The sequence below is a fragment of the Diorhabda carinulata genome, chromosome X (assembly GCF_026250575.1).
Source record: "Diorhabda carinulata isolate Delta chromosome X, icDioCari1.1, whole genome shotgun sequence".
In the NCBI taxonomy this organism is placed as follows: Eukaryota; Metazoa; Arthropoda; class Insecta; order Coleoptera; family Chrysomelidae; genus Diorhabda; species Diorhabda carinulata.
In genome coordinates, this window is record NC_079472.1 from 30,387,604 (window position 1) to 30,411,050 (window position 23,447).

The 23,447-nt window shown below is 28.4% G+C and overlaps 2 protein-coding genes across 5 annotated transcripts; both read right to left on the minus strand.

Moving 5' to 3' along the window:
- Positions 1-799: 799 nt before the first annotated feature.
- On the minus strand, positions 800-11,402 carry LOC130900923 (thymosin beta). Of its 4 annotated transcripts, XM_057811927.1 has the most exons (6): positions 11,240-11,402; positions 5,340-5,493; positions 4,403-4,516; positions 3,664-3,777; positions 2,087-2,200; positions 800-1,408 (listed from the first exon to the last, which is right to left on the minus strand). In XM_057811927.1, exons 2-6 carry the CDS (start codon positions 5,491-5,493, stop codon positions 1,269-1,271), a joined length of 636 nt encoding a protein of 211 aa, XP_057667910.1. In that variant the 5' UTR covers positions 11,240-11,402; the 3' UTR covers positions 800-1,268. The 4 variants fall into 4 exon arrangements, with proteins under 4 accessions (XP_057667910.1, XP_057667912.1, XP_057667913.1 ...); XM_057811929.1 differs by lacking the exon at positions 4,403-4,516; XM_057811930.1 differs by lacking the exon at positions 2,087-2,200.
- A 2,212-nt stretch (positions 11,403-13,614) lies between these two features.
- On the minus strand, positions 13,615-23,349 carry LOC130900925 (E3 ubiquitin-protein ligase Mdm2-like). The gene is made up of 6 exons (XM_057811934.1): positions 23,108-23,349; positions 22,753-22,911; positions 22,565-22,695; positions 22,286-22,480; positions 19,437-19,635; positions 13,615-17,629 (listed from the first exon to the last, which is right to left on the minus strand). Exons 1-6 carry the CDS (start codon positions 23,154-23,156, stop codon positions 17,196-17,198), a joined length of 1,167 nt encoding a protein of 388 aa, XP_057667917.1. The 5' UTR covers positions 23,157-23,349; the 3' UTR covers positions 13,615-17,195.
- Between the last annotated feature and the right edge of the window lie 98 nt (positions 23,350-23,447).

Below are 23,447 nucleotides of genomic sequence, written 5' to 3' on the forward strand. Positions count from 1 at the left end.
TACTCCTTACCTCTACCCTCCATACGTAACTAAAAATAATTTTCTAAGTTCCCGCTTTAAAACGTTCCAATCTATGTTTGTGCACCAAACCCACATTAGTGGTAACACCAGGAACTAACTCCATAAGATCATAGATCTCTCTAAGTAATAATTGTGTATTTTTCGAATTACTTTTAACGCCATTTTCATAAAAAATAATCAGAATTTGAAATAAATTTTCATTTATAATATATATATATATATATATATATATATATATATATATATATATATATATATATATATATATATATATAACTTTTGATATCGAATGGAGTTCAATTTATTAGTTATCATATCAATGTTCACAAACATTTTTTGATGTTGGGAAAATCAACATTGTCAATCTTGGAAGTATGAAAAGTCGTTAGCTTTGTTTGTTCCATGCCGTTACTAAACACGAATACTGAATTAAATATCGCGCTGATGTATGACGTCAATATCTCTTATAAAATTAACAATATGGCGGCAGTTATGAAGTCATATTTTGATCAACTAAATATCAATTACAAGATTTCGTTCGTGGTTCGGTAATTCAATTGTTTCACATAATATTCCATGAATTTTTAAATTCTTTTGGTTTGAATGTATATTTTTACCTATTATGTCAAATAACCCAGGAATTAAGAAAAAAAATGACATGCTTTTATGAAAAATTCAATATTTCGGAAGTGATTCGAGATTTCGATTTATATGAATCGATTAAGAAAACTTGTGTTTACGTTACATGTCAACATAATGGAATAAAACACTGGTATAATTTATATTTTTAATATGATTTATTGAAGCACCATAATTCATGCAAAATTAATTTCTTTGATATACTAGACCTACAGATAAATGTAAAAACAGAATAAGTACAAATGATTACAATATCAAACGAAATAAAAGATAGATTTTTTACAAAACAACAAAATTGCATCTAAAAATATAAATCTCTGTATACTTTGGTCGAAAAGTAAAGCAAATCGCTTCAATGACTATTCGGTTTCAACTGAACCCTAGTAATTTCATCAAATTAGATATTTTTTCCTAATTTTCTAAAAAGAGAACATCAAATTATGAAAATTCTGTTGTAGCATTTGTTGTTGAATAAAAAGTCTCGTTGATGAATCTGATCTTAAATATTATCTTACAATATAAATAGGGGTATCAAATATTATATAAAAGTATAAAATAATACAAAAATTGGCATTGAATTGAGCCCGCAGGACGCGATATGAATATTTTTAAGCGCTCTTTTCTTGATCAATGATCTCCTTGGTGGGTAGGGGATTTTTTTCCAAAGTTTCCGCGTGTTTCAATTTGGAATTGTCGAAGTTTTCAATACCAGAAATCAGATTTTTTTGGCCTTTTTCTTGTTCAATGACTGCAAATAAACAAAAATCAGAGATCATCTTTTTTTGCTCATTAATAAAAATTTAACACTCGAATGCAATTTTTTTTCCAAAAGGTGGTAGTATTATGAACAAATAATTATTTTTAATCACTTAAATGCCGTTCACACGACATTTAAATACGATTCGTTCGTTTCGGCAATTTAATAAATATTAAATTAAGTACTGTTCACACGAACCGGCAAATAACATTGTGTTTAAATTTGTAAAACAAAATCATGACGTTGTATATTACTTATAACTGTATGAATATGGATAATTAAGTCCCGCTTACACGATCCGGTAAATAAAATTTTTGGTCAAAACAAAAGAATCCAACACAGCCAAAAATTGACTTCAACGGTTATTAATTCTCGTTCACACGATCCGGTAAATCAAATTTTGTGACAAATTTGATAAAAAAACGAGTCACGACGTTTTAGATTATTTTTAACAGCTATGTATGGATCGTAACGATTATTAAGGCCGGTTCACACGGTCCGGTCAACTACATTGTGTTGAAATTTGAAAAAAAAAAAAGAATCAAAACAATTTAGATTATTTGCAGCAGCTAAAAATGGATTAAGTTCAGTTCACACGATCCGGTAAATCAAATTTTGTATTAAAATTTGAAAAATACCTGAACATGCATTTTATTTCTAGGTACCTACCTTCTTTATCGGGTAGAACTACTTTTTCCTCGGTTTCCGTGTGTTTCATTGTACTTTTGTCGAAATGTTCAACGCCATTTAGGAGTGTTTGATGTGTTTTTTCTAGTTGGACGGCTGTCAGGCAAAAACGAAGCAAATTCATGCAAAAATTTGAAACAAAAAAAAGTAACAAGCTGTTACGACAAAAAAGCGGGAAACATAAATTTAGTTACTAATAAAATCGACTTCGATGAAATATCATGCAAACTAAATAATTGTGTCAATAATTTTATGACTGGTACGATGATTTCTAAAGAAAATAATTAGTAATCGAAATTGATGAATAATTCGTTATACTATTTACGAACAAAACATTCATTCAATTGCATTGTTAAAATGCAAAGCTATTTAGTGCAAAGAAAATTGTGAAAATAGTTTTTAAAACTGCACCATATTAAAACCAAAAAGTAAATACAGCCCTGTTTGGATTATTTATTCTCGAAGTAGTTAAAATTTGTAATCAGATTAAGAAGTTTTTATAATAATTATTTAAGTATCGTTCACACGATCCGGCAACTTATAGAGAGAGAATTACGTATAATTTAATAAAGTACGGTTCACACGATACGGCAAATTAAAGTTTTTCGAAGTGTGCCAATAATTACACGAAATAGAGAAAATCTTTAGGTTTTGGATAATTTTTTTCAACCGTATAATATGGAAATGGTGCTCACACGATACGGCAAATTACATTTTTCCGAATATTTCAAAACTTAGAAATGAAAAAAAAATTTAACTTCCACAATAATTGTTCTAACGTTTAATGTAACACATTAAGTATCGCTCACAGGATCCGGCATTCACGTTATGCTAGTATCGTGAATTACGTATAAAATAATCAAGTACGGCTCACACGATCCGGCATACTACATTATTTTTTTCGTAAATTTCTAAATTTAGAAGTAGAAAAAGAAACTCTTGATTTTTCAAATAATTTTTAACCACTATGACCGGCAGTCATTAAGTATCGATCACACGATCCGGCAATTTACGTTATGCTGAAAATTGCGAATCATAAGTTTAAGAAAATGAAATATTTGGGTCTTAGATAATTTTTTTAACTGCTTAATATAGACTAGGCGCTGGTTAAGTATTGCTCACACTATCCGGCATGTCTTAAGTATCGCTCATACGTCCGGCAATGAGATCTAGCGTCATATTCTAGCTAAATACGTAATATATAATTATTTGAGAGCAGCTCACATGATCCGGCAAATTAAAATCTTTAAAAACGTTTCAAATCAAAAAATTAACGTCGTTAATGATTTTTGACTGCTTGACTTCAATTTAGCGTTTATATAAAAGAGAGATACATGATATTACAATTGTTAAGCACCGTCCACACGGTCCAATTTTTTACAAATGTGATTCATGATATTTCCAACTTTTTTTATGAAAGTATCGATTATTTGAAACAAATAATAAATATTTTGAAGGAAACGACTATCGCCAATAGATTATATACAGGGGGAAACGATATTTCTGGTACAGTTGTAAAAACTATTAAGCCCATTTTACAATTTTAATCTAATGTTTACCTTCTTTATCCGGTAAAGGATTTTTCTCTTGCGTTAACGTGTGCTTCAATTTGCTGGTGTCGAAACGTTCGATGCCTTCGATTAAAGCTTTTTCGGTTTTTTCCGCGGCCACATCTAAAAATTATAATCGAAATAATAACACCAAAAATCGATTATTAATATTTCGATTATTCACATCATTTTTTCACGCGCGATTAAGATTAGTATGAAAAAAAAAACCATTTCTTTCCATAATGACGAGTTTCCCTTGCAAAATTATATTTTTTTCGCAATAAAAATTTTTATTTTTATCAGTAATCCACTGAGAAAGGACAAACTGTAAAAAAAATATAGTGTTGTATCCCATTTCTACAAGATCACCCTGTATATAAGGTACGAATAATGAAACACAACTAAATTGATGCGTTTTTTCTATTTCACCTTGTACTTGCAGAAAATTTTTGTAGAGCAGTGTACAACTCAATACAAAAAAATGACCTTGAATACACGTGTTGTCTTGGAAGACATAATTTTTTGTTTTTATAATACACGGGTTCCAAAATTTGTTAAAATGTAAGTAAATTAGAAGCACTTAAAATACGTTCAAAACCCGTTAATTTTTTCGATATTTTGAGGTTAAAACGGCATTCGAATAAAACAATCTCGGCATTAGAGATTAGAAGCCAAAATTTTGTTAAATAGCGTTAAATCTGTTGGCGTTCTATTCCTCTCAATTTTCACTATACCTATTTCCTTTTACCTTGTGCATTAGGTAACACTATCTTCTCTTTGGTGTCTGTTCTTTTGAGCTTAGACGTTTGGAAATTTTCCACACCGTCCATAAGAGCGTTGTGGGTACGTTCCTGCGCTACATCTATTAACACCAATATACAAAAAACCTTTTCATCTTCCATAGAATCATTTAAAATATAAATATATGTAATTCCGAAAAAGTTTTTTTCTATTTAAATCATATAATTATCATTATTAAAATAGCATTAAGAATATTATAAACGCGCCATCTACTAATCAAAAGCTGAATTATTTTAACTATAGTAAACAGGCACATCTGCCATTTTTGTAAATAACATTCGTTGCAGGTGTTCCAATTATGCATTAAAGGTGGGCGATGAAACTAAATTAAAAAAAATATTTAACCTACACGTACTATGGTCAAGATCAATAATAATTACAAGTTTTAGATTGAAAAAAATGCGTTGATGTACAAAATAACGAAAAAAAAACAAAAGGAATTACTATTATTAATGTAATAATAATGAAACCAAAACGTTATAAAACATATTGTTTTAAAAAGAGACAAAATGTAGAAGTTTAGAAATCATGCCGTAACTTGCTACACTGAGAAAAGATGATATTTATTATTTAAAAAAATGAAATATTGTTTAAACAAGTAATTTCGTAAATGTTCCTAATTTCACATTAAAAATTATAATAATTTCACTCGTTATATTCTGTTATGCTATTCCAACCTAAAATATTTCGCGTCGCAAATAGAACCGCTCTGTCTAGACCGTTAGGAATCCAGACAGTAGAAAAGAACAAAGAAATACACGTTTGCCAAATGTTAAATATTAAAAATAACTAACAGAACAATGTTATACGAGAATGTCAAAAATAGAAATGTCTTCTGAAATTAGCGGGGTTTTACTAATATAAAAGTAAGAAATTTTTATTACCTTCGGCGGATGGAAGAACAACTTTTTCTTGTGTATCGGCGTTTTTTAAATTGCTGGGTTTGAAACCTTCTAATTGAGTTTTTAGATCGTCGGCTACTTTCGGGAGGTCTTTAAGAGCTGGAGGAGCTGGAGCAGCTGGTACGGTGCAAGACATCTTAAACGAAAAATAAATTGATAGATTTCGAGGTTATGTTTCCCCTATATTGTATTGAATCATAAAAGACTTAGCACCATATATGGAACGTAGTTATGTTACAAAAGTACAGTTTTCTTTTTTATAACACCCTAAACCTAATAAAATTATTGATAATAAGAGATTTTTTTGTCGTTTGGCTCATTATCGTTTTAAATATATTTTATTATTAAAACATATTTTGTGATTCAAAGACCAATTTCTGGAAAATATTTCGTTATAAAACCAAATTTTCGCTTCTAAAAAAATTATAGATTTCGAGATTATATTTCCCCTCAACTGTATTGGATCATAGAAGACGTAGCACCATCTATGGAACGTTAGTTTTGTTACAAAAGTACAGTTTCCTTTTATCGATAATGACAGCTATCTTTGTCGTTTGGTTCATTACTCCAAATTAAATGTATCGTTTTGTGAATAAATATCAATTTTTAGTTATATTTTATTTTTTGAACATATTTTATGATTTATAAAACAATTTCCAGCATTTTTTTATTATTAAATTATTATCAATTAATTTATTGAGGTTAAAAAAGTGGTAGAAACAGATCTCCGTCTAACAAACCGCTACATTTCTAAGTTATGTTCCTCCTCAACTGTCTACAGTTTTATTTTCATAACGCTAAATCTAATAAAATTATCGATAATGACAGCTCTATTTGTCATTTGGTTCATTACTCCAAATAACATTTATCAACTTTGATATATTTAGAACGTTTTATTTTTGTGGTTCATTGACCGATTTCCGGTAATTTTTTCTTATATAATTATTATAAATTAATTCGTCTGAGTTAATAAACTAGCGTACTCAAATCTCCGCGTCTAATTGGATCAAACATTTATTAAATAGTACCAATTTAGTTTTTTTTTTGTAAAAATCCACGCTCTAATGAATATCGTATCTAATTATTTATAATTTAAATATATTTTCAACGTTATAAAAAAATTTAGTACGCCACTGTATTAATTAAATATTAACCGAGTGCAAGTTAAACACTATTAAAAGAACGAGAATCGTGGACCATATGGTCAATAAAACACCCAATCTGGTTTTTGGAGGTGACTGACCAATTTATTTACAATTACTAATTCAATATATTTAAGTATATTTTTCTATTTATCGCGAAAATAAATAATTAAGAACGTTTATTATCGCAATTAACACTAATAACAGTTACTTATAACTGTTATTGATATATCACCCATCATTATATATTAAATTATTATACCAAATGTAATAACAACTGTGTTAATATCGATTCGTACAGTGTCAGTTTATATTCAAACATTTTACATTTACCAGACGTTAACCACTTGTTAAGTCTCGTTTCATCTAATACTTTCTATGTATGAATCATTCTCTTTATGCCATATTTGTCTGGATTTCAACATTCTCGTATGACTTCGGGCTCCGAATGACCCCGACAACGGTTAATCGGCACGCATTTCAAGTAACCATATTCGGCAGATGATCAAAATTGAAGAAAAAAAAATAGAAATTAAATAATCAGGATAGGATTTAGCCAAGACGTTGCAGTATACGTCATTTTATCTATCGTCGATTAAAAATATTAGAAACGGAAGTTGTATTTCCTGTTAAACGACATTTAGAATGTTTCGATAGAATAGGAGATAAGGGAGAATGGGAATTTATACAGGGTTTAGCATAAGTTCGTAGCAGATATTGGAATGACATTTTTAATAATCCGTATACATTTGCTTGCGTAACGACATTAATAAAATAAGAAATCGAGAAAATTTATTCATACTTTTCAACGGAATGAATGATGTATTTAGAATTCGTTATCCTTATATGGAAAAGGTGTACCAACATGACCAAGATCAGCATCAATACGTAGAATCGAACATAAGCGTACGGAATGTTCATAAAAATATTAAACTCGATGTATAGGGGTAGTTTTTATTTCGAAAAAACAACTAAGACTAATCCTAAATAGTGAAAAAAGTATAATCATGTACTTGACATATATTTACTTAATAATATTTAAAACATAATTCGTGGTATTCTTAATTCTCAATAGTAAGTGTGTTTATATAAATTTTGCAAGCTTACGCGTAATTGTTTATTAGAAATCGAAACTTTGTTTAGTAAATAATGTACTAGAATGAAAAATAATTTTGTAACAGATGATTCGAAAATTATTTTTTTGTATTACATAAATTTATAACCTGTACAAATGTACATATTGAAAACAAAGCGGATGGTATGCAATAAAACATCCAAAGGAAACGTGTTCGTGATAGGCATTTCAGAATCGATGTCGTCTGGGCATATTACACACACCGGCGGAATTTTAATTATTAAGTATGCGTCATTTGGCATTCTCGTAATTTTTTTAATGTTATTTTAAAATATTTTTCGGGGTTTCGTCATAAAAGGGATAGACAATTGTATAATAAATTTACTTGTGTGTATAATTTTCGTTCCAAAATAACGGAATTGTGCCAAATTGTTATATCTAATAACCATCTCTACTTTCAAATACAATTAAGCTAATTATAGTAGGAAACTGTAAAAATAATATTCAAGATGGACGTTAAATATATAGAGATGCGGTTTTTACAAATAATAATTACATTAATGAAGATAAAATTAATTTCTACGCTTATAAAAGAATCTGGAATACTTCATATGTTTGGAAAGCGTTTCAGAACTTTCTTTAAAATGATATTTCTCATTACATTCTCGATAAACAAACGGCGTCGTACTGGTTATGAGCTCCATATGGTTTTGTCCATTTTTGCCGAATGATCGACCTACATTAGTAAATTTTTCTCTTTCAACTTAACCTTGCTCTCTTGAAATGATATTACATTGGTGTGGTTATTCAAATTTATCGTCGTTAATCGACATATTAATACAACACGTAATTCGTAAAGGAAATTTTTTAGGTTATGTGAGACGGAGATTAATAATTTATTTAAAGTATTAATCATTACTTTTTGAATAATTTTACGTGGAATCGTTTTTCATTAAGATCAATTTCATTAGCAGTAAAATTCTTATTAGAATGTATAGCTAATAAAAGGTGCATATATTTTTCGCATCGGCAGTTGTTGTTTGGCAAAGTCAACGACCTTATAAATAAATTCAGTTGGTTCGTTAATTTCATTTATTTATTCATAATTTCAGTTTTCGTTCTCTGACCGCGCATTCCGAAATGTTAAAAAATAGTGAGCCGCTCACCACAATTTCTTCAAGGTCTAAATACGAGGGTAATTGAAAAAATTCTTATTTTTCGCGAGCTTATTAAGCTTCCTAGGGATATTTGTAAAAAAAGCTGTTACTGACTTCAGATTACACATAAATTATAAAAAATACATAATTTAAAAATAATTACGTGGTTAATGAACTAAATTCAAGGTCATTCACAACATATCCACATTTATATGTATTTAAAAGTACCTATCTAAAAATAATGATAAAAAACGATTTTTTAAGAAAACATCGATTTGGAATTTGTTACGACTTGACACAACGATATCACTTATTCGTATTAAATTATAAGTAATCGAAATAAACACAAATATATCTTCTAGATAACAGTCTTATGAATCATCTTTTGTTGATTGATAAATAATGAAAAATATCGTTCTGGGAATAAATTGATTTTCAATACCAAGAAAAAATATCACAAAACAACTGGATAAAAATAAAAATACTTTGAACTCGCGATTTAGATTGTAAAAACAAAAGTTATAAAAGTACATTATAAGATAATACTGTTAATATATTTAGAAATCAATAGCTTTCAGATTTATAAACGAAGCGGCAACGTTGTTATCGGTACATAAAACTTCATTGTATTTATTTACTACATTGTTACAAAGTTTACATTTTGAAATGTACTAATTACAATTCTAACCTCATCGTAAACCTTATAGTGTCGTTATTTTTCATAGATAAACGTTTTATATAGATATTTTTCACACAGAAGAATCTACACTAGTGAATCATTTTCCACGTCAAGATCAATGAATATTTTTATTTCAAGGTTAAAATCAGAACTGACCTGAGATAATCCGACAGATGTGTCGAAAATATTTTAACGCAGTCTCGAAAACAAAGAAAGTTTCAATAATTTTATTTATATCCAGTTGTTGTGAGTTAAAATTAGATGTGTTGGCTGAATATAAAAAAAATATTAGATTTTATTGTATATATATATATATATATATATATATATATATATATATATTTCTAAAGAACATAAAATTTATTTTATAAATAAACATTCTTTGAAATGAAAATGCGATCCATTCTTGCAACCTCTTTCAAATACAGATTCAACTCCCAATTTTTCTCATAAGGAGTATATGAGGGACGTTACGAAATTAATAATATCGGTATGGGTTTTAAAAAGATATTGAAAACATGAAACAGAGACTAATATACGAGGAAAATTAACAAAGTAAGTTACGAGGGATACTAAGAAATTAATAAAATCGGTATAAGTTTTGTTAAAGCTGACCATACACTGTAAAAAAAACAAACGAGGCAAATTACGAGGTATGTTGGGAAATTACTAATATCGGTATAGTTTTTGTTGAAAAGAGATATTAAAAACATGAAATATACAAGGAAAATAAACAAAATCAGTTACGACGGATATTCAGAAATTAATAAGATCGGTATAAGTTTTCTTAAAGTTGACCATACATGCAAAATAATGAACCCAGCAAGTTACGGGGGATGTTAAGAAATTAAAAAAAGTGGTATGTTTTGTTAAAGCTGCCCATACAAGTAATAAAAATGAACTGAGTAGTTTTGAACATAAACAAGAAAGTTGAAATGAGTAAAATGGAGATGGAGAGAAAAAAATACATGATTACGAATACATTATTTTTTTTTTCAATAGGGTTTATTGTTTCTGATTGAAATACAGATAATATTGAATAAACCTCAAAATTTATCTCGTTTCCGTTGGGATTATTTTTCATTCATTTTGATTAGCTTCGACTGAATCTATTAATAATAAAATTATTTAATGATAAACAATCTAAATTAATTGATGGAAAAATTATTTTCCTTGTCGTTGAAAACCCATTTCCGGCATAGGAAACGATGCTATGTCGGGAAGAAAAACTTGCCTTATCAAAATATATTCTTTCAAGTTAATACTCATCAAAACTTTCATTGATATAATAAAAACATCTATATTAAAAAGTTAAATGGTGCCGGTTCGCTTCTGGCACGGGTCGTATTCATTTGAATACAAAAATATTAAAAAAAACTGAATGGCAATAAAAAAATTTAAATGGTTAAATTTTCAAATAAAATTATTATCGAAAAAAGTGACCAATTTGTGTAATATAAGTCGAAAATTTCCAATACTACTATTTAAATGTAAAAACTTTGATAATAGCAAAATTACAATATTACTATTAATACCAGTTCTTTGTTTGAGTAGACAGTCCCAAGATCCACCCTCGTAAAGGAAATATCAAGGGATTTTACATTCGAAGGGGAGGAATAATTTTAAATATCGTAGATATAGATTCATAAACCAATCGTAAATTGAACAAAACTTTTTTTTAATACACAAAAACATGTTTTAAAAAATACTAATATCAACGTCGATGGAAGACAAAACCCCACCCAAAAAAATCAAAACTTCTTAAAACTGTAAAAATAATTATCTATTATCGTCTACCAACGATAAAAATTTAATTCTTGAAATCTTACCTTTGATATGATAAAAGTTCCAACGGAAAAAAGTAGTTATATTATAAAAAGTAACTGTACAAAAATTTACCGGTTTCACAGCTGATTTTACACTGAGTCGACTTACTACTCTCGCTGTTGGAAACAGAAATGCTGAAATTGAACAGAATGGCCAGAATGAGACGCGTTCGATTTCATGAAACAGTTTACGGCGTTGCCGATAACAAAATTTTATCGAAAGTATTTACGTTAGAATAAAACAATCTATTATATTAATAATCCTAGATAAGTTTTATTATATGTCAAATATTTAAAAATTGAAAACAATCCATAAAAAAACTATTCACATTTAAAAAAATACATATACTTATTATTTTTTGAAGTATATACTAAGAAAAAAATATATTAAAAATTGAAACTAGAAATATTATGTCACGTTTATAATTAATAACTCTCCATAAAATAACCCATACATTTAATATTTCAGTGAACAATTATACGTGTTAGTTAATGAGATAAGTAGGAGTTGGAATTCCAATAACGAAGTTATGGCAACGTCGGTTCACTCTTTCGCGTAGAATACACAACACCCATTCCATCGTCGTCTTCCATTATTATGAAACGCTTTAAATTAGTACTTTCATAAGAACTAAAATCGTTAATTTCAAAAGGCTATCGTGGCGTGGACTAAATGGGGGATAACAACAAAGTGGGGAAATTTGATTTAGAACGGAGAGGTCTGAGTCATTCTTGAGATGTTTTTAAATAAGTAATTAAATATATGCGCCTGACCTCACCCCTAAACATAGTTACAACCCAGGATTTTATGTGTTTATTTTATCCACGTACATGTCGTAAATATTTCCACCATCTTGAGTATATGTCTTTGCTTGATTCGGTTTTTAGTCATGTAAGGAGAATTATACTGTCTGAAGAGAGAAAGAAACTTCAACGTCGTGGATATTTTAATTATAATAGAGCAGAAAGAAGTAGATCGTTTGTTAATTTTCCACTTATATTAAGGGTAATTTTCATTGAAATGAAATTATACTGTGGATGTACATTAATTTCAAGTTAATTTTTCACCTGAATCAAGCTGCGACATGGGGTTGGTTATTGTTTTATTCAAAATGGTGGCAGGAAGTTTTACTTACCGGTAGTTGACAGTAAATGACAGTTTGACTTAACCTAATTGTTTTATTGTTGACGAATTTTTTCGTGGTAAATTGTTTCCATATTTAATGTTAAAAACAATAACACGTTTTAAAGTGCATATGGTACTCAAAAGTTTTTTCCTTATTTCCTATTGGTTGAATTGTAATTAAATGTAAGCAATTATAGTATATTTACAATGGAAGTTTGTATCATAACTGGAAAGTAATTAGAACGTGATAACTATAGAAAATTATGGAATTATTAATTAAATGAAATATTTTATTAAATTTACAGCGTAAAAGAAAATAACGAATAGCTTTTTAACAAAACTAAAAACGTCTCAATTTAAATATGGACTAGAGAAAATATTGTGACGAGTCTAGCTACATCATTTTTCTTTTCACTATAATGGCCTTTTCTCATAGGGTTACACAGTTCAGGAGTTTATATTTACGAAGTACGTAACTCTTTGTATTGAGAAGAAAATAAAAAATAGTATTTCGGCATTGAAGGTAAAATTTTTTTCTTTAGGTTCATATTTTAGTGACAAAAATTTGATTCTGTACGGGTCAATGGTTACAGTATTTATATTTTCGATTAAAATTGTCATACTCATTTTATAGGAAACTGTAAATTACATTTATAAATGTTCAGGATAGATGGAGCCACTTCATTATATTTAAATATGTATGATTGAAACAGAACCAGATTTAGAGCTAAGCATTTCCAAGCAATAGAAATTTGAATATTTACTATTCGAATAGATTTGGCTTCAGTTCCTAAGCTTAATTAATTCACAAAATTTTATTTCGAAATAATTAATTGAAATTAATAAAATTTAAATCGATTTTTATAATTCAGAGCCGGATTCTGGTCAATTAATGAAATTTGTAACATTTAAATGTTTAGAAATGAAACAGAACCGGCTTCAGAGCTAAAAGTATCATTGACAAAATTTTTTTATTGGAAAAAAATTAAAAATTTGTGATATTTCAATATATATGATTAAAACAGTGCAGGATTCAAAGTTAAGCGTACTCAATTGATGAAATAACCCCCTAATTTTATTTCCTGATACATACTTACCGTTGACAGATACATTTCATTTTATATATAGGGTATAAACGCGTTTATCTTTTGCAATGGAAAAAATGGAAAACAATTCAATTTTTTCGATTTTAGACGTACTTACCTCTCTAATTAAGGATTGACAAAAGGGTAGAATGAAATAAAAATATATAAAATGAGTAATAAAATTTATTACCCAGCACGGAAAATATTTATTTCAAAACAAAATAAAAAAAATTGTATTGCACAAAAATTTCTAAACACAAATAATCCAAATGACACATCATATGAACTAGGATAATTTTTTTATGACATTAAACATAAAAAAAAATTCTAGTTATACTGAAACGTGCAAGGATAGATCCTGATAGCCTAATTTAATTAGGTATGGATCTATAATATTAGATATTCATTCCAGTGTTGCCAATGTGCCTTTCAAAAATTTAAGAGGCTATTTTTAACAGTTAAAAAAATATATATAAGTAGTGGGATTGTGGCAAAATCAACCACCACACTGTACTAATTCTAATATATTTCCGAGCTTTCGAATATGGGAATTAATTAGTTGAAAATTGCGGCATAATATTGATTTTTGAAACCAATGAATTTAATGCCTTTTGAACAAAAAAAAATTGAGATTTGAAAGCTGGAAATATATTAGAGTTAATACACTTTGATGTTTTATTATGCCACTATCCCACTACTATAACTCTCTATAATCTAACTGGCGAGGATATAAGGCGATCTTTAATGAAAGAAAATAAAATATAGAAATTATTATTGATAAATTAATTTCGGATCACCCCGTATAAGTAAATCTTCATTGGAATAACGAAATACTGTTTTGTACGATTCCAATCAAAATTGCGGTGTTGCCATATTCAGAGAACGAATTTTATCGAAAATCAAGGAAATTGTTTCAAATTGTGATTTTTGGTGGAATAATTTCAATCAAAGTTTCATTACCGAAAAGTGCGACGTTGCCATATTTAAAGGAAATGCTTTATCGAAAATTATAAAAATCCGTTTCAAACGTTGATTTTTGGTGGTGGAATTATTTTGAAGAATGAAATCATCAACAAAAATTGCGGCGTTGCCAGATTCATAGAAAGAAATTCATCTAAAATTATAGAAATGTGTTTCAAATTGTGATTTTTGGTGGAATTATTTCAATCAAAGTTTTATTGGCAAATTGCGGCGTTGCCATATTTAGATAAACAATTTTATCGAAAATTGTGTAAACACGTTTCAAATTGTGATTTTTGGTGGAATGATTTCAAACAAAGTTTAATCAACGAAAACTGCGACGTTGCCATTTTTTAAGGAAATATTTAATCGAAAATTATAGAAATAAGTTTCGACGGTGATTTTCGGTAGAACGATTAAAAACAACGTTTTGTTAATCAAATTTCGACGTTGCCACATTCAGAGAAAATATTTTATCGAAAATTATATAAACACGTTTCAAATTGTTATTTTTGGCGGAATTATTCCAAACAGTGTTTCGTTAATAAAAACTGCGATGTTGCCATAATATTTTATCGAAAATCATAGAAATAATATTCAAATGTTGATTTTTGGTGGAATTATTTCGAACAACGATTTCATCAACCAAAACTGCGACGGTGCCATATTTAAAGGAAATATTTTATCGAAATTTATAGAAATACGTTTCCGACGGTGATTTTTGGTGGAATGATTTAAAATATTGATCCGTCAATGAAAATATTTCGTTTTATTTCGCGCATACCTTGTACCATACACATAAATATATACAAAAAAAAAATATATTAAACATCTTTGGTTCAGTCTTGTCACTCTTAAATTTCTGAAACGAGGTTTCCAGACGTCACATACCAGCGAAAATGAAAAATATAAAAATGAAATTCGCGTGCCGCTAGTAGCATTCATGGGGTCCATGAACTTTCTATAAATACGTCCTACGTTATCCTTGGGAAATTATAGGGACAATATTTTTTTTATGAGATAATTTATAATAAATAGAATAATTTTAAATTTAAGGGAGCTTTGGAGGAAAAACTAACACTCACCTTTGTTAATTTTACGTCATAAATTCTAATCGAATGAAAATAGAAAGAGAAAAATTTAAAAGAAGTTTCAACGTCAATTAATTGAGGACTTGGAACGTTGTTTTACAGGGTTGATTACGTTTAAATCCCAACAAAATACTATTATTTTTATTACGGTTTGAGCTTAAGCCGGCTCTGAGTACAAAATCCTAAATATGTTGCAATTGAACTAAAAATCGAAATAAAGACCAAGATATGTTCTAATGAAGCTGAAACGTATAAAACTACATCCAAAAGATGTTCAAGTTTATGTGGATCGCAAATAAGTCCAGAAATTACTCTAATAAAGCTAGAACAATGTTCCAGTTGAGCTAAACCTCAAAAGAGATCGAGAAATATTCCAAAGGAAGCTAGAACAAACGAAACAAAATCCAAAAGATGTTCCGATTGATTTGGAACATCAAAAAGACGATGTAATGTTTCGGAGAAGTTGGAACGTTTAGACAAAGTTCAAGAATTGAGCTAAACTATGAATAAATTCAGAATGGATCCCAAGAAAGCTAGAACATACCAAACAAAGTTTTCCAGTAGAGTTAAAACAAGGAAAAAATGATACTGAGTAACCGAAAATTTATGAAAAGTAAATAGAAAGTGAAAGAGTGGAAGTATAAATTGAGAACGCATAAAAATGAGTTTGAAAAATGTTCCAGTAGAACTAGAATATAAAAAAAAGTTCAAAACAAGAACTGAAGAAGAGGAAACATACAAAAATAAATCTAAAATATGTTCCAATAGAGTTAAAACATGAAAATATTCCAAAAACAACAAAAGGAAAAAAAGAATGCCAAAAAAATGAGTTCAAAAGGTGTTCTAGTGGAGTTAGAACATGAAAAAAAATCAAAACTTGAATAGGGAAAGTTATAAACGACGAAAATGTGTTCCAATAGGGTTAAAACATGAAAATAATTCAAAAATAACAATTGGAAGAGAAAAAATATTAAAAAATGAGTCCAAAAGGTGTTCTAGTGGAGTTAGAACATGAAAAAAATCAAAAATTGAATAGGGAAAATTACAAACGACGAAAATGAGTCAAAAATGTGTTCCAATAGAGTTAAAACATGAAAATAGTCCAAAAATAACAATTGGAAAAGTCAGAATACCAAAAAAATGAGTCCAAAAAGTGTTCCGGTGGAGCTAGCACATGAAAAAAAATCAAAACTTGAATAGGGAAAGTTATAAACGACGAAAATGAGTAAAAAATGTGTTCCAATAGAGTTAACACATGAAAATAGTCCAAAAATAACAATTGGAAAAGTCAGAATACCAAAAAAAATGAGTCCAAGAGGTGTTCCAGTGGAGCTAAAACATGAAAAAAAAATCAAAAAATGGGGGATATTATAAACGACGAAAATGAATCTAAAATATATTCTGGTTTAACTAGAAAAGTTCGGGAATCTCTGAAATAGACAAAAAAAAGCCCTTTTAAAAAAACATCAATTAGAATACGACAGGACTGGATAATATTTTTACTACCTAAAAGAAGTAGTCGTTTTTTCGACCTCGTATCAAAAAAAAACACCGTTCTAAGATTTTTTTTTTGGTGAAAATAAAAAAAATACGTAACATCTAAATACCTCTACGTAAATAAATAATTCGACGACATTTCAAATAATTATTATAAATTCCAACTATCTACCTAGAAAATTTGTAATTTCAATTTTTCGCTAAGCTGTAAATAATTTCAATACTTTATTAACGTATCGATTACAAATCGGACATCTTTTAGTGGTACGTAAAGTCCTTTTGGCACATTTATAACAGCAGCACTGGTGAGCTATATTCGTATGTATGAATATGCTATTTTTAGGGGCGCCGTTGCATATTATACACAATTCCGACGTTTCCGATGTTTGATTCGATAATTGATCGTTTTCCGAAGTTACCGCGGCATTTTCATTTTGTGAAATTTCGAATTTTATATTTTCATCGCTTTTTATAACGGAATTTTCGTTAGACGGACTCGATAATTTTCTTTTTTTTACATCGAAATCGGATAAACTACTTTCGGAAGCTTGTCTTTTACGTTTCGATTTACTTCCGTGTTCCTCGGCAGCATTTTCCTTCAGTAATAAATCGCCTACATCACTAATTGACATACCTATAGTGGGAAATAATAAACAACATTATCGATCACTCAAAATCGCTAAAAAACGTAATCAAAAATTTTTTATTTTAAGGTTTTTTCGATTTTTTTCGTTGTAAAACAACAATCACAATCTAAAATATAAATTAAATCGTTATACTTGTAAGAAATCGTGAAGTATCGGTTTACAGTGTTGCAAGATTTATTATTATCGAAACCATATTAATTTACATAAGATATTTTTTTAAAACAATTTATCAAATACTATTAAAAATTGGGATAAAAACTATAAATTTTTGAAAATAATATTTTTTTTAATAAACCAACTCGATTTTACATTTCAATGTTTTGTTTATATCAAGATTTTTTAACGAGAAAACGATATCAAGAAAAAAAATACAATCCGACAACGTTGTAAAATGAAGTTTCGTTAAAAGCTTTGTTCGCGCCTGTCAAGAACTTCTAGATACAGAATCATTAACGAACTAAATCGATGTTTCCCGAAGTTATGACAATCGTACGCTCTGAATCAAACCAACAAATAAAGCAAGATGAAAGATGAAATGGAATTCACTACCCACTTTTTTTTTGTTATTTTTTACTAATATCTTGCATGGACAATTTTGACCAAATTTGATATTTTAGTACATTTTGGAACTTACGAGCGTATGCCAGAATGCCAAATTTAACAAAAATTACAAATCTAGCTGAAAAAGTAAGTTTTTAATTGACTTTGCTTTCATATTTTTCATACTTTCAATCAAGAACATGGTGATTTTTCCATTGTCACAAATTTAAATAAATCGCGCATTTATGCCCCGCCTACAAACTGGCGTCCTTGGCTTTTATTGGCTCTTAATAAGCTCATAGCAGAACTGTGGGCCCGATATATTCCTGCACAAATAAAATACTCGGATGTCTCGTATTTGAGTGGGAATCAATGAACTACATGACCGAATGACATTTGTACGATTTCGATAACTCTGAACTGAATCGAAATTAAACCAGCGAACAAAGCATTTTCAATACATATAAATCTAGTAATGAATTATGTGCAATATTTTTAATAATTGATTCACGTGATTTTTGAATTTTGATTTAAAAAAAAATTAGTTGTTATTTTCAAATTTATCTGCTTGGAAAATACGAATAATAACCTAAAAGTTATGAAATTGAATTCTGAATTGATTTCATTTCAAAAATTAATAAATTTGAGTAACAAATAAACGATTTTGTATATATATCCTTGAAAGATTGAATTGATTTTCTTTAGTTTTACAATTTTTTTTTGTTTCAGAACTTATAGGAAGGACATGACTTTTTATAATTTTAAGTCCGTTTAAGCAGAGTTTTTTAACGAAAGAAATCACAAATTCAGAAAATTTATGACAAAAAACATATAAAAGGGCCTAAAGAGTGGAAGATTTTATTTTTTTGTGGTCTTTTTCAATAGAAAACGCATTTAGATCAAATTAAACTGATTTTTTTATCAAAAGAGAACGATTTATAACAAAACACATTTTTTTAACAATAACTGGTTCCTTTTTTAAATTTCAAAAGTTGTTTAATTGAATTTATTATTAAAATAAGTGAGGTTATGATACATTTCGAAAATATTAACAAAAATTTCAATATATGAAACAAAACTTTGTTCGTTTTTATCCAAAATGATTTATTTTTCATTATATTTGTAAATTATTTTATACGGGGTAAATTTATAGCAATAAATAAATCGGTTTGAAATAAAATAGAATTTTAGGATTATAAATTTTCGGTATATAATATGAAAAAAATTGCATTTTTACGAGAAAAAAAAACGTACCTGATTTAAGATGCTTATCTGGTACAACGATCTGGTCCAAATCCAACGGAGGACATTCCTGACTCGATCCTACACCTGAATCTAAAGACGACAATCCGCTTAGACAGGACCTCAAAGTGTCCAATTTCACAGGATCATCGACCTTTTTTTTCGATTTCTTGTTACCTCTCGGTCTCGGCGGATAAAACTTCTTACGATTCTTTTTGAAAATAAATAAATAAAACAATTTTAAACGACCTCTAGGAGTCGGTTCGAGGGAGTATTCTGGTCTAGAAATTTGAGAAAAAAAATCATTTTTTTCGCTTACACCCTTAGGAATATGTTCTTGATCGGATTTTGAAAAAAATCTGCATTATTCTTAAAAAAAAAATTGATATTTCAAGTCGATGCCATTTTGTGATTTTTTTTTGTTAATGCAACAGCGACATCATTATAGATTGAGAGTTTTATAAAAAATTTTTTTGTTCCAGATCACTACCGGCCTGTAATTTATTGGAATTTTGATTTTATTAGGTTACTTTCATGAATTCCTAAAATTTAGGATTCTAGGTCAGAATACCCCCTTAAAATCACAATAAAAATACGTTATTTTAGCGTTTTCAATCCATTTATCGAAATCCTAGGGATTGAAAATCAATTTTACTGATGACTGAATTAGAACCTTTTGTCTATGAAAACGTCTTATTTCATAGAGAAAAGCAATTTTTGATTAAACTTCAACTAATCTAAACTAAATCTAACCTAAAAAAATTAAAACACAAACAACAATTTTTCTTCTAACTTTTTTCTAGGTGTACTTCTTTTTGTTTCTTCAAACAAGCCCCTATTTCTTCAAAATAGCCCCCCTTCCCATATAAAAAAAACATTACATTTAAATCATATAACCAATTATTGGTAAAACTGAAAGAATGGATATTTGAAACCTTGATAAATGGATTATACGATTTCGAAAAGGATAAAATAAAATATTTTTGTTATAATTCCAAATTAGAAGCTGAAAAAAAAGCTATAGAATCACATGCTCTCGCTATAGGAATGATTATGAGTGTAAAATATTTTGTTATTAACAAAAATATACATTAGACAGCACAAAAAATTATAAAAATACAATAAAAACAAAATAAATTTAAAAAAATATTCAACTTTAATATATTTATTGTAGCCCCCTATTTACAAAAAAAACCTTCACAAATCATAATACGGAGTTTTGGTCCAATTAAACTCCGCAAAGTCAATTTTTCACTAAATAGATTTAGAAAAACCAATTTTAGAGCTTAAGGAACTTGAAAAATATATTTTTGGCACAAATTAATTTCAGAAAATCAAATTTTTTTGTCAAATTGAGTTTCGAAAAACTTTTTCCACAGAATTGAGTTAATAAATGCAATTTTACATACAAAAGAAACAATTTTGAAAAAAATATACATATTTTCGATCAATTTAAACAGATTTATATCGAATTGAATAAACCATTTTTGGACATTTGTTTGGAAAAATCACCAAATTAGACTAAAAACAGGGATCTAAAACTATTCTTCACCAAACTTATCTTGGAAAAGTCAATTTCTGAGCTAATCAGGACTATCAAATTGAACTTGAAAAATGTTATTTCACAAAATTAAACTAAGAAACTCTATTTTTATAGACAATAAGGACAGTTTTGGACAAAATCTAATTATGTAAATCTATTTTGGACCAATTTAACCATAGCAGCCAATTTTATATCAAATTGAATTTAGATAAACCAATTTTGGACAAAATTCGTTTGAAAAAATAATCAAATTTGATCTTTTATGGCCTAATTAGCTTCCCAACTTAACCAATTTTAGGACAAATTAATTTCCTAATAATAAGAGTTACAAAAATGGTTCTTTAAGGAATAAAATATTCAAAATCTGAAAGAATATCAAGATAAAACCAACGAATAATAAAAAACGTTCCAACACACATACTTCAACAAAATATTGAATTGAAAGCCACAAGAGAAGCTAAAGAAAAAAATAATTGGTAAAGAAGATAAGCAAAGAGTATATGAAATAAAAAACAATAATAGTTACAGAGATTGTTTTCTAAAGAAGAAAAGCTAAAAAATGTTGAAGAAAATCAAAACTATAACATAGTATGAAACAAAGTCCCAATCCAAAATATTCAAATGAAACATTGAATTGAAACCACCAAAAAGCTATAGAGAGAAGAAATTCATGAAGAAATTGAAGATACAGTCGATAAGACAAAAATTAATGATAAAAGTCACTGAAACCATCAAATAGTATAAAACGATGTATCAATACTGAATCGTTAACAAAATATTGAACTGGAACCTTGAATTAAGACCATAAAGAAGCTTGAGAGAAAAGAAATTGATAAAGAAGCTAAATATATGGAGGAATAAACAAGAAATGTAATAAATGGTTACAGGGATTGTTTCCCAAGGAAAAACAATTAGAAAATCAAAATAAATCAAATGAAAACTTTCAAATTGTATGTAATAATGTCCTAATACAAAATATTGAGCTCAAATCTCAAATTGAGACCACCAGGAAACAGTAGATAGAATAAATTTATAAATTAATGAACAATGTAATAAATGAATAAAAAAACAATGTAAATATCAATTAAAAAATGTAGAAGACACCAGATGGATCTAAAAACAATCACAATACATGATTTAGTCTAGATTTATTCAAATAATGTCTAATTACTTAGAAATAAAAGTCAATACCTCAATTTTAGTTTAAAACAATACCATATAAATCAATTTTAAATATAATCGAATGAAATTTAGAAAGAGCAATGCAATTTTTTCACCAAAACATTTAAAAAAATCCATATAAAAAACAAATAAATACCTGAAAACATTTTTCACAATATCTATAAAGAGGATTGTCATTAATAGATTTGCATTGAACACAAGTCACAAATCCCAACGTATTTATGCTCGTATTCTCAAACGAGCTACTATCAGATTCTTCTCCATCTGTTATCCAGGTTTCAATAGAAGAATCGCAAATAGCTTCAATAGCAGCCGCGAAAATCACCTGATCCTGTAATAATTTAGAAATAAGGTAAAAATAAACGTATATAACCCACCAACACACTAAATACAATGAACACAATGAATAACTTACATCCGTTTCACTAGCAGTGGATCCTGAAGACACACTGCCTTCAGATAGACTGGCAACCTCATATTCTATCAATTCAATGTCTTCATTATCATCAGACTTTGAATCAGTATCTGTTGTATCCTTTGCCACGTCTAAAAACAATTAATTAAGTTGGAAGCCTTTTATCCTTGAAATATTCAGGAGCCTACCAGTTTCGTGATCCTGAACACTATAGACGCTTTCAGTGTCTTCCTCCGAGCCTCTTGAGCTTTCACTAGCAAGCCTGTAATAATAATATCTCGGTCTTTTCATTTCTATTTTCAATTCCCTAGATGGATCACCAGGGTGTTTGCGTTTTTTCCAGGAAACTATCAAAATAATACAACAAATTTCCTATTAACGTGATTAATAACTAATTACCAATAATCAAGAAAAGAAACGTTTTCTTTAAAATAAGAAAAAGCACGAGGAATTATCCAGATGTATAAAACCTCAACACAACTAATATGCTTTATTAAAACTAAACTAAGTATAAAAAAATGTTTAATTCGACTAACTACTCACCATTACTCGTATCTACTGCTGCAGACATTTTTAATTTTAATTCGGACATTTATCAGAAACGGGTTATTTAACAAATATTAAAGTCCAACTTGAACGCGAACTAACTTGTCTAAACTATTCCACGAAAATAGGCTACGTCCGGAAACTCTAACGATATATGTTATTACTTGGGTATAAACGAATGTAACAGACAAAGACAACTACGTACAACGTGTTGGTAACAAATACCGGACCTCAGTATCGCCACCCTAACAAGTAAGGAGGCGTCTATACCAGATTCAAATCTCAAACAAGGATAGAGCTAATCGTTCAAGTTCGTTAAATAAAATGAAAAATTAAA